Source organism: Salarias fasciatus, chromosome 10 (assembly GCF_902148845.1).
Source record: "Salarias fasciatus chromosome 10, fSalaFa1.1, whole genome shotgun sequence".
Classification (NCBI taxonomy): domain Eukaryota; kingdom Metazoa; phylum Chordata; class Actinopteri; order Blenniiformes; family Blenniidae; genus Salarias; species Salarias fasciatus.
Genome location: NC_043754.1, coordinates 26,610,296 through 26,624,123, shown reverse-complemented (window position 1 = coordinate 26,624,123; position 13,828 = coordinate 26,610,296). Strand labels below are relative to the sequence as shown.

Below are 13,828 nucleotides of genomic sequence, written 5' to 3'. Positions count from 1 at the left end.
TGCATGGTCTGGGTTCAGAAAGACCCGGCAGAGATGGCAGACGTGTCGCACTCTTGCCGTGCGCTACGGATCGAGCTCAATCTGTTGCTCCAGTCTGTCGGAAACGTGCTTCTGTTACTGTGGTGAAAGCTAACTAGCGAGTTCTTTTTGTAGTCTAAACTCTTCCTCCGACTTTTACTGATGAAATTGTTGAGATGTAATCCTAAAAATAATTGAAAAAGTGAAATATTTTAAAAACTGCTCAGTTAATGTATGAATGAATGAATGAATGAGCTCAATAAGTCTGATAAGAAACTTTGTTTTATTTCATTTTTTCATCACATTACTAGTTTCAACAGATATAATTCAGAAAAGAAGTTTCTCCTTCCTACAGTTGTGATGCTTGTTCTTGTGGAATTGTTGGTTTTTCTCTGTTAAAGAGAAGAGAAATGACTGTTGTACTTGAAATAAAGTTGAATTGAATTGAAGTGATGAGGAAAAGGAGTCAGGAACAGGAAGTGTTAGCCTGTTAAAGTGTCCTGAGGATGAAGGTCCTGGTTCTGATCCGGTTCTGGTGAAAGTCTGGGTGAGTTTGGTTTGACCTCCTCCAATATGCTGGCGGTGCAGCGGGCTGTGATTCCCGCCGCAGAGCGCCGACGTGTTCCCGCCTCCTTCTGCTTGTTAGCCTCCATTCCTCCGCCGCTCTGATGAAACCCAGACGTAACACCTCCAGAAGCCGAGGACTCCAAACCCGACCGGCGTCTGCTGCTTTCAGCATCCTGTAAACTTTACAGCCATTACACAGCGGCCCACACTGCTCAGCGAGTCGCACCGCTGCAGAGGCAACCTCAGCCACTGCGCTGTGGGCGGGCGGGGCTTCCCCGCCGCACGCTGCCACCGCCGCCGCCACAACACACTGCTGCACGCCGCAGCATGCTGCCGCACACCGCAGCACGCCGCAGCACGCCGCCGCACGCCGCAGCACAATGCAGCACGCCGCCGCACACCGCAGCACGCCACAGCATGCCGCAGCACGCCACCGCACGCCGCAGCACAATGCAGCACGCCGCCGCACACCGCAGCACGCCACAGCACGCCGCAGCACGCCACCGCACGCCGCAGCACGCCGCCGCTGCCACAACACGCCGCCGCACACTGCAGCACAATGCAGCACGCCGCCGCACACCGCAGCACGCTGCCGCTGCCACAACACACCGCCACACACCGCAGCACGCCGCAGCACGCCACAACACACCGCCGCACACCGCAGCACGCTGCCGCTGCCACAACACACCGCCGCACACCGCAGCACGCTGCCGCTGCCACAACACACCGCCACACACCGCCGCACACCACAGCACGCCGCAGCATGCCGCCGCACACCGCAGCACGCCGCTGCACGCCACAGCACGCCGCTGCATGCCACAGCACGCCGTAGCACGCCACAGCACGCCGTAGTACACCACAGCACGCCGTAGCACGCCACAGCACGCCGTAGCATGCCACAGCACGCCGTAGTACACCACAGCACGCCGTAGCACGCCACAGCACGCCGCTGCATGCCACAGCACGCCGTAGCACACCGCTGCATGGAGGTCTACAGTGACAAAGATACTCAATCCAGGAAAATCGACCATCATGAGAGTATCGAGATGGAAGGAGAAGGAATAACACACACCGAATGTCCTCCGAGTGTTTTAAGGATTTAAACTTCACCTAATTCATCTATTCTGGGATCATACAGCATCTCCCTCCTCTGACATCAGATTATAGAGCATCTTCCTCCTAAAACATCCAGATTATAGAGCATCTCCCTCCGGCTCAATGAACTGACTAGTTAAACCTCATAAACAGATAGATTATATAACGTATGGACACATGACGTCAGCAGAACTCTTCATGTTCAGGATTCACAGAACGAAGCTGCAGTTTTTGGGTTTCTCTAATTTCGTCTTTATCCACTTTAAAGCATCATGTGAAGACAGCAGCAGTCAGAGAGGAAGGCAGTCCCGCTGTGGAGGAACATGCTATCCTGATTATACATCATGAGCACAGATTATGTAGATTAGACTCGATTTTATTTACATTCTGCTGGCTGCTGCATGTTTTCTTAGAAATTACCATCCGAGGTGTCTGATCAAAGGAGGAACAGTGAACGCTCTCCAAGTGCAGCCTTTCACTTTGAGAAGCGGCTATTGTTGAATAATCCTCTGGATTAAACCCCCGTTTCCCACCAGGTTGAGTGGATTCTTGGAAAGTCCTCATTTCCCCCCTCTGCGTTCGGCTGGAGAAGTTTCCATTCATCGTCTAATTAACATCCTCCATACGAACATATAACCTCTGAAAGCGTTGAGACTCGCTCCTTTGTGCGTTCCCCAACTGAGATGTGTCAGATGAGACCCAGAAGGACTCAATTCATGCAATAATCATCAACCACTTCTCCGAAGAGAGACAGAGAGATGAATGAGAGTCAGAAATATTGCTCTAAATGGACCGAAATTGCTGCCTTTCTTTATTCATATTCATGAAGTGGTGGACAATTTGAATTAGTCTCGTAAGACTCAAAGACTCGTTCAAATCCTGACGGGCCGAAACACTCAGAAAGACGAACATTGTTCCCTCTCAAATCTGCAGTTTCTGCAGGTCGGCGTGAAAATCCTCTGAACATGGAGGTCCTTTGACTTTCATCAGGCGTCGATCATTCGGTCAAAACACATCGGTTTGTATTTCCGTTCCAGAAAAGTTTCACTTCGATGTCTGTTTCCATGGAAACGGCAGTCGTTTCAATGTTTTCAAAACACTGCTGTGTAAATGTGAACATTTTCTGAAACAGAAATAGAAAACCGGTGTGTTTTCACTGGACACGTCGTGGTGGATTCCCACCGACTGCGCTCTGTTCCTGACAACATGCAGTTCAGCTTCAAGACGGTTTTATAAAACCATTACCAAAGTCTGAGTATGTCCTCCGCTGCTCCTCTTTTATGTTAACCCGTCTGTCTTTACTTCTGTTCTTTTTCTACTGTGTTTCTCTCATATTTCAATGGGAAGCTACCCATCGATGAGCCGATCAGGCTCTCTGTTCTGGTTCTATCGGCTGGATCTCACGTACCGCGATGCACAGCTGAAGAGACGACTTCATTTCTAATTTATTGATTGAATTTTGACCAGGCGCTTTACATCTGCCAGTGAGAGGATGAGTGATCGTCGATCCCCTTCGACCGACGATCCATCGCTTCTATCTTTCCTTCCATCAGACGTCCTGATCGAACCTCTGTCCGTCCGTTAAACGAGCGCTGAAGCTGCTGTCAGTCACAGCTTCCTCCATCAGGAGAGCTTCGGTTTCCCTCCCAGAGCTCCTGTTTCCATGCAGAAGCTCTGACGCAGAGACCACGAGCGCTTCGTTCCATCGTGGACGCCGCGGACAATTAGCATCTAATTGCGTAGATTTGGGAACACGGTAAAGAGAGAGACGGAAAACAAGCAATCAAAGTGGGGTTTGAAGGAAATGAGGGGAAATAAGGACTACAATTACCCCTGGAACGCTGTGTTTCTGCCGTCTTATCGAGCTGCTGTCATTTATGTGCTTTTTATGGACGTTTCTCAGTAATGGCTGATCGCCGCTGCTGCTATTTCAGGCCATTTTAGTTCAGATGCTTAAATGTTCCCACTTTGAAAGCATGTTTCTTGGTCTTTTGCAGAAAGCTGCTGAAGAAAAGATAACAGGAGGTTGAATTGAGTTTCAGTTACTTCTGACCTGTTGACACGGTTACAGAGCTGCTGTCTCGCCCATCTGAACGTTAGCGTTAGCATTAGCATAATAAACCCAAAAAAGCAGCAACCTTTTCAGGTGTAATCAGATTACTTGACGGGCCTGGGAGAGGGTTTTGGGAAGTTACCTTCAGCACGGTGGATCCCAGCTCCAGACCCACCAGGACCGTCCGGTCCACCAGCTCTGCTATCCGGGGGTCGGCCACCTTCAGGGAGTCCTGGACCAGGTCTGTGACGTCCACCTGCCAGTCCGGCCCCAGCATGGTGATGACCTGGTCCGTGCCCTCCGTGGAGGTGGTGTGGAACTGGGTCAGGACCTTGACCAGGGCCCGCTGGTACTGCAGGGTGCAGCCGCGGCTCACCCGCCGCTCGTCCTCATCCTCGTCCGTGTCGCTGTCTCTGGTGCTCCTGCAGACACAACCAGACCAGGATCTTTAGACCCTGAAGGAACCTCAAAGCACTCTGAGTGTCCAGGACCAGATCCAGAACCCTGCAGGGTACCTGTGATCAAAACGGTAGATCGCTCTTCAACTTTATGCTAATATTGCTTAAACATTTCGGTCTGAGGAGCACGCAAATAAATCAGGAATGTCACAAGATTGAAAACAACAACTGGAGGTTAATGTGTGATGACCAATCAGAGGACAGTGGGCGGTTCCATAATGGCACCACTGAAGCTCCGCCCATTTACGGGTGCAAACGTAAGACCACGTTTACACGACAGCGTTTTCAGACTTAACGCTGAACGTCATTGTCGTGTAAACAGGACTGAGGAGTTCTGGAGGGAAAACTGAGCGACTTGTGGTTTTTCCTGGCGAGTCATTCAAACACGTCTGCATAAAGCGCGAGGAGACAGGAAGAGCCATCGCCATTCATCACTCGCCGCTCCTTCAAGACGAGCATCTGCTGCTAAATTCTGCTGGGCGCCGTGACTCAATCTGCGCCTTCTGCTCTGCAGGGTCTGCGCTCCGGCTGGAACCTGACATCCTAACAGTGAGGAGGAACTCGGCGCCGGTCCTGATGTGGCGGCGGCGGCGGGGAGGGAGGGCGCGAGCAAAGGGAAATCCAGCGGAGGGAGGGTGGGGAGGGATAGAGGGATGAGTGTTGGACGGACGCCCGTCTCGTTCGCGGGAGCCCCGGGCAGCGGGGTTAAACATGCCAGGTGCGTCCCCCGCCGAGCGCCATCTGCTCCACAGCCAGACGTACGAGTCGCCCGGCTGGCCTCAGCAGGCCTGACAACCTGCCAGTCTCACCCCCAGAAAAACACGCCTGCGTTTAATCTTTACTCTGACTTAACTAACCGAAGGACCTGAGCTGCAGGAGCGGCGGCGGCGGCGGCCGAGCGCTCCCGTCCTCCACGCTCACAAAGCTTCAGGCCTTCTCCAGGCTGCGCTTCGCTTCCTGGCCTCTCTGTCATGGCGAGTTCAGGGAACTTTTCACTTTTCCGACACTTTTCCAGTCCCCGTGTTTCCTGGGTCGGCTGACCTGCATGGAGGCCTGACGGCACGGGAGGAGTCCTGACCCGTCCCTCACCTCTCATGTCCTCTTCACAGCTTCTGCTGTATGTCAGTCATTCCTCAGAGACACAAACCTTTACCCCCGTAAACCAGGCGACCTTTGAACTGTGTGTCCTCCAGAGTCTCTGGGATACTCTGCGTCAATGACTTTCTTTTCTCTGACCTGGAACTCTCTGGGTTTGGTCTCTGTCTCGGGCTATTTGCTGCTTCAAACTCTCATTCTCCAGTTTCTCACCAAAAGATGCATTCGGCTCTAATATTGCTCATTTCTTCAACGAAGTGGTTTTGACTCTCTGGTTACTGTTGATCTTTTTCACAGATTCATCTTCCTTTAATCAGAGGCCAGTTTTTCTCCCACTGCTGATACTGTAATGTGAATAAATGAACTAAATGCCGACTCACTGATTTTTAAGACATTAAAACATGAGATATGTCTTCAGTAACCCCCATGAACCCCCCACCTTGTAGTCTTTTATATAAAATTGTGTTAAATAAAACCAAACATCAATGAGATGAAGGAAGTGAGAAAAGAAGAACTGGCTCTTGTTTATGTCTCTTTGACTTCATTCATCTCAGATTTACAGAATATTGAATCTTGTTCCTCACAGCTGATCAGATCCAGGATATGATAGGATCCAGTCTCAAACACTGAAAATGACTGTATTTAAAGCTGCAGCGTGGCTCCAGCTGCTCTTTACAGGTTTCCACCTTCCACCGGGCGGAAGCGCTCTGCTCCAACGCCTCTCCACCTACTGGACTTCAACCGTCGTAAACTCTGAGATTTATCTCCGGGCTCCTCATAACTTCCACTAACGCTCCGTCAGGCCGTGCGGCTGCACGGCGGATCCTCCATAAAGCTCTCACGGCTCATTGAAGGGAAGCAGCAGGTCGCTCACCCTTCACCTCCACCTTTGTTCCTCGACGGTCCGTCTCGGCGCCGGGTGGACGTGTTGCTTTGAAATGAGCAGAAATGTGAAAAGCTTTCATCGCTGATGGAAGTTATTGACCTGACAGGTAAAAGCTACAGAGCCGGAGTCGACTGTGTGACTCCATCAGTCCAAACTACGAGAGGCGAGAAGCAGAGCTGCTGCGAGAAACGCAGAGATGAGCTTTCTCTTTACAGAAAGCCCTTCAGAGGGATTAATTCACACTTCTCGTTGGTGTTTTCATGTCTTTTTGAAAGTATGCCAGTTTATAGTGTTTAAGCTAATTGCTGTTAGCTTGTTTGGTTTGTGTGAAGAGCTGCTCCTCGCTATTTATTGAGCATTACTTGTGTGGATTTGTTCAGTGTATGATTTGTGTAAACTGTTAAAACTCTCTGTTTTGGATTTAAATCCATGTGACGGCAGTGAAGTGATTAAAGGAAGCTAGCTTAGCTTTAGCCCTGTGCAGACATGCTTAACGAGTGGTTTGAAGCATGCTATCAGTATTTTAACATGATTTGTTTATCTTCTCTTCAGATTATGACTATTGTGAATCGCTAAAAAGATTTATTTGTGGAATGTGGACTTAAGTAATGTGATGAATGAGGAGGTTGAGGCATAGACATTATTGGCCCTTTGCAGGTTTTCTAAATTAATTTCTTTTCGTTTATTATTGGGATTCTTTATCCTGTGCGAACTGTACTCTTTTTGAAATTGAGAAACTGGAAGAATAGAGAAAAACCTTAAGCTTTCCCATGTTACAACAGAGAAACCTTTTTTTTGTTTTGTTTTTGTTTTTGTTTTTGTTTTGTTTTTTTGGTTTTTTTTTTTCAATTTTAATTAGTTGTTTTTGTTTATCTCTTTGTTTTTCTTTTTGAATATATACACTAACTATATTTACAGTTCATATATTCTGTTTTGCACTAACTGATGTTACACAGATCTGGTTTGTAAAGTAAGGGTGATTGGACATTAGATAATGATGATAATGACAGTAATGTAGCTGCCCTCAATGCTTTCTCTGATATGAGTGCAATTTTTTTGTCTGTGTACTGTGAGATGTTATTTGTGAATTTAATTTCATAAAAATAATGTTGGAAAAAAAAAAAGATTTATTTGTGTTGTTTCAGCAATGAAAGTGGCTAGCAGCGGTTAGCTTAGCATAATCATTTTATAGACTTTAAAAACATATCACAGTTTGAGGTGTATTTTAAATTCAGCATTATTTGAGGAGGTTTACTTCAGTTAATGACTGCGGTAAATTACTAAAAATGTGCAACAGTGCTGTGAAGCTAACAGTCAAGAAGCAGCTAGCTTGGTTTTAACGTTTTCCATTGCACAAAGCTCTGAGACTGTTAGCTGACTGTAAGACTGAGTGTGGGGAATCTCAGCGCCACTCCAAATGTTGTCGTGTAACCGGGGCTGAAAAACCCCAAACCGGTGTCTAGCAGTCTGCAGGGGTGGTGCGACTCTCAGCTGTGCATGCTGGGAGTGACGGCGGCGTCACTTCAGGTGTGAGCGTCGCTTCAGGACATGCAGCGGTAGAGCCGGTTAACTCTACCGCGGCCGCAGAGACCGCACACTCCGTTAGTCATTGGGCGAGAGCCAGAGCGAAACCACAGGAGACAGTCCGACTCGCTCTGTCTCTGTCAGGGAGTTTCACAACTCCTGGCTCAGGTCAGGGGAAGTTTACCTTCCCAGCCTGTACCTGAAAATAAGGTTGATATTTTTCTCTCCCCCAGAAGAATATTGTCTGTTCTTATTAGAGTCTCTGATACAAGCACACAGGCTGAAGCTCCAGTGCACACGGCTGCCTGCCCGATTACACTTTCTTTCCTTTTTCAGAGCTTGTTCCTGGATAATGCAGCCAGTGAGCAATTCTGCTGCAGCGTGGCCGAGGCCCGGCGCAGGCCGGGAGCCCTCGCCGCGCGCCCAGGTTCACGGCGAGTCGCTCTGCAGAAGGGAAGAAATGTAGGACGGAGACGCCGGAGGAAGCCGGAGGAGGAGTCCGGGGGGGCTGGAGGTGGTGCAAAGCCGTCGGAGCGAAAGTAAGCGACGAGGGTGAGCGACGGCACGACCGAGAGGGGTCTATAAAAAGACCATAAGTCAGTCCAATAACAGGGATAAGCAGCAGGATTTGGGGCTAGCAGGCTGTTTGGAGAGACTAATGAGCTACATTACGCGGGACATCTTATTTCTTGTCTTATTTTGAGGAGTTATTTACAGCGCTTTGTGAGGCCTTTGTAAACACGATCCAATTCATTAGCACGGCACTTCATTATGAGTGTAAACAAACACGATCAAGGTCGACCGAATGCAACCTGCGAGCTCACGCCGCTGCGCCGGACTCTGCTGAGTGTCTGAAAAATCAGACGCCGTCTCGTAAATCTGTCTGGGCTGTCTGGTCCGGGCTGATTCCGCCAGGCCTCCAGACACCGCCGGCCCTGGCCTTCCTATCGTTCCCTGGCTCCAGTCCAAGTTGGTTGCGAGTTAGAAAGATGTTTCAAAGTCCTGATGCTGCAGCTGCAGCACATCCCGGGTCCTGAACGACACGACGTCCTCACGTCCATCTTCCATGTCTGATCAGTCCGGATTGGAGTCACCGTGAGCTGATCAACACCCTGACCGGTTACAAGTCAAAACAACATCAAGACTGCCTGTTTCCATGGAAACAAACATTTGCAAAATTGTTCCTCAATAAAAACGCAAACAAGAAATAACTATTGATATTAAAGCAATACTCCCAAGATTTTGGACCCACGCCCTGTCCCTATCATTAACAAAGTGAGATAAGCTCATAAATACCTTTGTTGTGTCTGTGCGTCCAGTGGCTGGATCCCAGCTGTTAGCATCGTAGTTAGCTTAGCTCAGCTGCTGGAGGTGAAGAGGAAACAGAGCCGGACTGACAAAAGTGGACAAAATACTCTTTCTAGTGGTCCAGGGGACGACGTGTTAGCACGTGAAGTAAATCTGAATGGTTATAAAACATTTTAAAAGGCGTGTTTTCTTTTCAATCCGTTAAAATAACCTTTTGACACACACAGACCTGCATAAGCGCAGTGCTCCACAGAAGGATATACCGGCGAACAGCAGTAGAAGCCGTAGACTCAGCCGCTGTGCGCCGGTATATCCATCCGTGTCTGGCTCTGACTCCTCTTCACCTCCAGCAGCTGAGCTAAGCTAACTACAATGCTAACAGCTGGGATCCAGCCACTGGACGCAGAGACACAAAAAGGTATTTATGATCTTGTCTCACTTTGTAAAGGGCGTGGGTCCAAAAATCTTCGGAGTATTCCTTTAAGAGACCAATAATAAGGCTGCCATAACTCACTGTGGTCACAAACACCTCAACATCAGTTCTTTCACTTCCTTGTTCAGAACAAATGACGTGAATCCAAAGATGAACCATTTCTTCATGAAAGAACATCTTTCAGAAGCTTCTAGTCTTTAGTTTCAAGGTTCCTCAAGACAGCCACACTGAGACGGGCCTGAAGAGCTTTTGTCCTTCAGACGGACGGGTGATGGGAGGCCTCCAGAGCCTCACGAGTGATGCATTGTGGGATGTTTCAGGAGCTTATTAAACATGGACCAGCAGCTTCATCCAACAACCCCAGGCTCAAGGCCTCGTCGACCAATCACTTCCAATACTGTGAGAATCAAAACCAGAAGGCTTCTTGTGGAATTTTTCTAAATGTTCAACGCTCAGAGCAAACGTGGAGCAGCATGGGCAAATACAGAATGTCTGAATAAATACCAAGAAGCAGGTGGTTGTTGCCACATGTCAGGGAAACTGGGCGCTCTCCTCCAGCGGATGTGAAGTTGGCACAAGACTAGAAATTAGAAATGGAAACTATCACATTTACATATTTGTCTGCACCAACAGGTGTGAAATAAACAGTGAACCTCTGATTATTTAGATTTGCTCTGGCTCCTGCTCTGGGTGGGGTCTATGTACCAGCTCTGTTTCATAATAGCTGTGCATCTGCAGTGCTTTTGCTCCGGTCGAGTCTGGTCTCAGCCTGATGTTCGATCTCTGTTCTTCGATTAGGGCTGCACAATTGTGACAAAAAACCTAATTGCGATTTTTCTGACCAATAATGCGATTGCGATTCGATTTGCAATTTTCACGTTTTCTTTCAAATGCAAAAAACAGCTAAAATTATGGTCGAAAAAAATTCTTGTTACTTTTACATGGTCTTGCTCAAGTTGACACATAAAATAACCTAATGTAAACTGACAATTGACAAAGCTGCAGGCAGCGGCAGCCAAGACGCCACCACGTGTCTGCAACACGTTTGAAATAAAAAAAAAAGGTGCGTTGTTTTAATGAAATAACAAAATAATCAAAACCCAATGCTGTCCAAATTGTAATTCAATACTGGTCTTGCTTGCATGTTTCACAGAACATTACTTAGACAACAGTTTTCAACGTGAAATAAATGGAAATTAAAAACCAGAACCGCAAATAGGCACCACTGTGAAACCAACTTCAACTCGTTAAAAAAAAAAAAAAAAAAAAAAGAACTCGCCAGCCTCTGAAGATAAAGGGTAAAAAAATTTTTAATCCTAATTGCTGTAATATTCTTAGATCACAATCAGTTTATTAATCCTACTCTGGGTTATATTCCCTCACATTCTTGAGCTTGCGCTTCATGTTTTCAATGTTTTCATGGAGAAAGATGAGCGAATCACATGCTGGATGAAGGCTGAGCTGTGGGGCGATCGGGTGAGAGAGAGAATAACCTACGATGTGTCGACGTTTCTGTAATGTGTAGCGGTGAGTCTTCAGGTGTTGGTACAAATTAGATGCGTTTCCTCTGGATCTGGTTTCTGCACGGCAACACAATCTACATTTGGCTCCACGTCGCTTTTTTCAAACTCAAAGTCCAAACCACTTTTTTAATACCGACTGCTCCACACCCCCTTCTGTTGTCATTTCAGCCATTTTCACACTGTGATCAAGTCGCGCTGAAAACTTTCTGCTCCTCACGACACCGCAGACCACACACGCAGGGTTTGTTGTTAGCAACCTGACGCTAGTTAGCTGCAGCAGTGCAGTGCATACAGACTTGCTTCCTGTTGTCATTTCTGATTGGCCGGTGGCCCGGAACACGAGACTCGAATGTTTTGATTGGTGGATAGGTGTGTCACTCACATGCCTCAAAAAAACCTCAGCCCTGTGCGGTTCGGTTACCGCAGCAGTTAAAACCTCAATTTGGATGAAGTGTCGGTTAATCGTGCAGCCCTATCTTCGATCTTCATTCTGAACAGAATTACTTTTTCAGCAACACATCATAGGTTGGGTAAAATTAACCAGCCTCACGACGGTCTTCGATCTTCGTTCCGACCTGAGTCTGATTGATGATGCTGCTTCTAGCACATCGTTCTTGTGTAAACTAGTCTCCCACTAAACACGCAAGGAAACAGTGAAGTCGACTGGACAGAACACTTCACACGGGATCTTTAAACATAAACCAGGAGCCTGAACTTTGTGTCCGTTAAGATTCAGCAGCATGTTACACATCTGGAACATGATATTATAGAGTACGTAGTGTTATTGACCACAAAGACATTCATCCTGTTTGGTTTCTTCAGAAGAGGCTCAGGAGGCCTTGAGCTGGAATTGAACCATGGCTCTCTTGCTGAGAGACTTTCTTTCTCATCATGGTTGACTAGAAGGTTTATTTTATTGGAAGAACGCTTCATATTTGATGGGTAAATCCAGCTCTGAATTAGAATGCCTGCCGTGATGGTGCCACGGCGATGCGTCGCGCAACAGGAAAACAAAACATATCAAAGGACGTGTCCAACATCTCCCACGGATATATCACTGAAGAGATATCAGACGGGCTCCTGTGGGAGGGCCGTTTGAGCTGGTACCGGCCGCTTCGCTAGTCTGTATGAGGCATCGTGAAGACATGACGGGAGTCGCCTTTGTCTCCGGCTTCCTGATGCGGCCGAGAGCTTCAGGGAAAAGTAAAGAGCTTCACATCCGCTCAGTAAATCCGAATGACAGCACGCACCAGAGGAATGCTTCACCTCCTCTGAAATGAATTCCCCCGTTCTCGCTGTGTGGCAATCACAGCAGCCCACGACTGCTCACAAGGGTCTTTGATTACTGTTTTCATGAAGCCAGACGGGAAGTCGTGTGCATAGAAAATGGGCCCTAAGAATTGTGGGAACATTTAAAGAAACAAACTTTCAAACTGCTGCAATTTGTTCCGAACCACAAGTCCGACGGCGGAATAACAAGCGTAATGTGATTAGCAGGATGAAGTGTGACGGCGGTTCTGGGGCCTGCTGAAGGCCGGACCAGCGGCCCACCAAGCTGCTTCAATCAGCCAGTATATTATGACCATGGACAGGACCGGATCACTGATGAGCTACGCATCATGGAGCTTGTTAGTACACATTGTCAGACAGGTGGCCTCAGATTCCCTCACATCTACCTGAGCATTGTGGGATGTGCTGGACAAACAGACGTCGGTCTGGATCCCTTCACCTCACAGCTTCAGAGATCTGCTGCCTCCATGGGTTTACGCGGTCCTAATCTTATGGCTGATGGGCATATCTCACAAACAGGTAAAGCTCATACGGGCTTCATCTGCAGGAGAGCGCTTTAATAGGCTCAGTAATTTGCAAAAGAAATGAATGACTGGTGCTAAAGTGGACATTTAGGAGACATTTTCCACGTCAGGATAATCTACCATCTACAGGCCGTTAGCGCTCATTGGAGATGTATGAAAAACGAGGCCTCCCAAGATGTTTCCCAAGCACTCCAGATCATTTGAAAATACCTTCATTCTTCACACCAGTCCGTAAACACGCCATTTGTATTCAGCTTGGGTGGAAATCGGATGGCTGGACGGTGATGTACTCCAGCGGCGCCGGCGGCAGCCACCCATGTGAGTGTTAATGCTCCCATTAAGCGTTTGTTGTGGGGTTGGCGGCTCATTCTGCTGCCGCTTCATGCATGACAAGGATGCAGGAGTCTTTTAATGAGCCATATTTTTCACGGGTGTCCGGTGTCCATCAAGCCTTTATCTCCCACCAGAGCCCCTTCCCTGCACCTCAGACTGGCAGAAGATCCTTCCTTGTCTTTTTATTGCTGGTTGGATTCTGTCTACTGACACAAGTCTGTATAATATAGAAATCAAGGTCACGCCTTTCTCTCCGACAATATAAACAAGACACAAAGCAGGAGGCAGTCCATCCTTTTATTAATCTGCTATTCAGTGAGCTTTTATGTAAAGTCTAATCAAAGGGTGGGTTTTCTTATGGAGGCACTGTGTACACATGCTCTCTGCGCTTTGTCTCGCCATGAATGTGTTTTTCAGAAGAACCACCACTGAAAGACAGAATCCACCTCCACCCTGCGTGGCTTGTCATGAATGACACCTCCTGCCTACGACTGCAAATCCAAGAAAACACACTAGAACAGGTGCATTGTTGCTCCGATCCGCTGTGAAAACAAGCTGGAAAAACAGACGAGAAAACATGAAGCTGGAGGTTTTCATCGAGACGGCACAGTTCAGGCTTCTAGAATCCACTTCTAATCGGGGAGATTTGGAGCAAGTCATGGGACTGCTTCCTGACCTGCCAAACTTTGTCATCTTTTAGCCCCTGACCGTCTCCTTCTGA

General features: G+C 47.9%; 1 protein-coding gene across 2 annotated transcripts in view; it reads right to left on the bottom strand.

Annotated features, from left to right (window-relative positions):
* The window catches only part of tmem132e (transmembrane protein 132E), a 381,572-nt gene that overhangs the window by 15,904 nt on the left and 351,840 nt on the right, over positions 1–13,828 (bottom strand). For both annotated transcript variants that reach the window (XM_030100150.1, XM_030100149.1), the window contains exon 7: positions 3,876–4,155. In XM_030100150.1, coding sequence (XP_029956010.1) covers positions 3,876–4,155 — 280 coding nt within the window. The remainder of the gene's footprint in view (positions 1–3,875; positions 4,156–13,828) is intronic.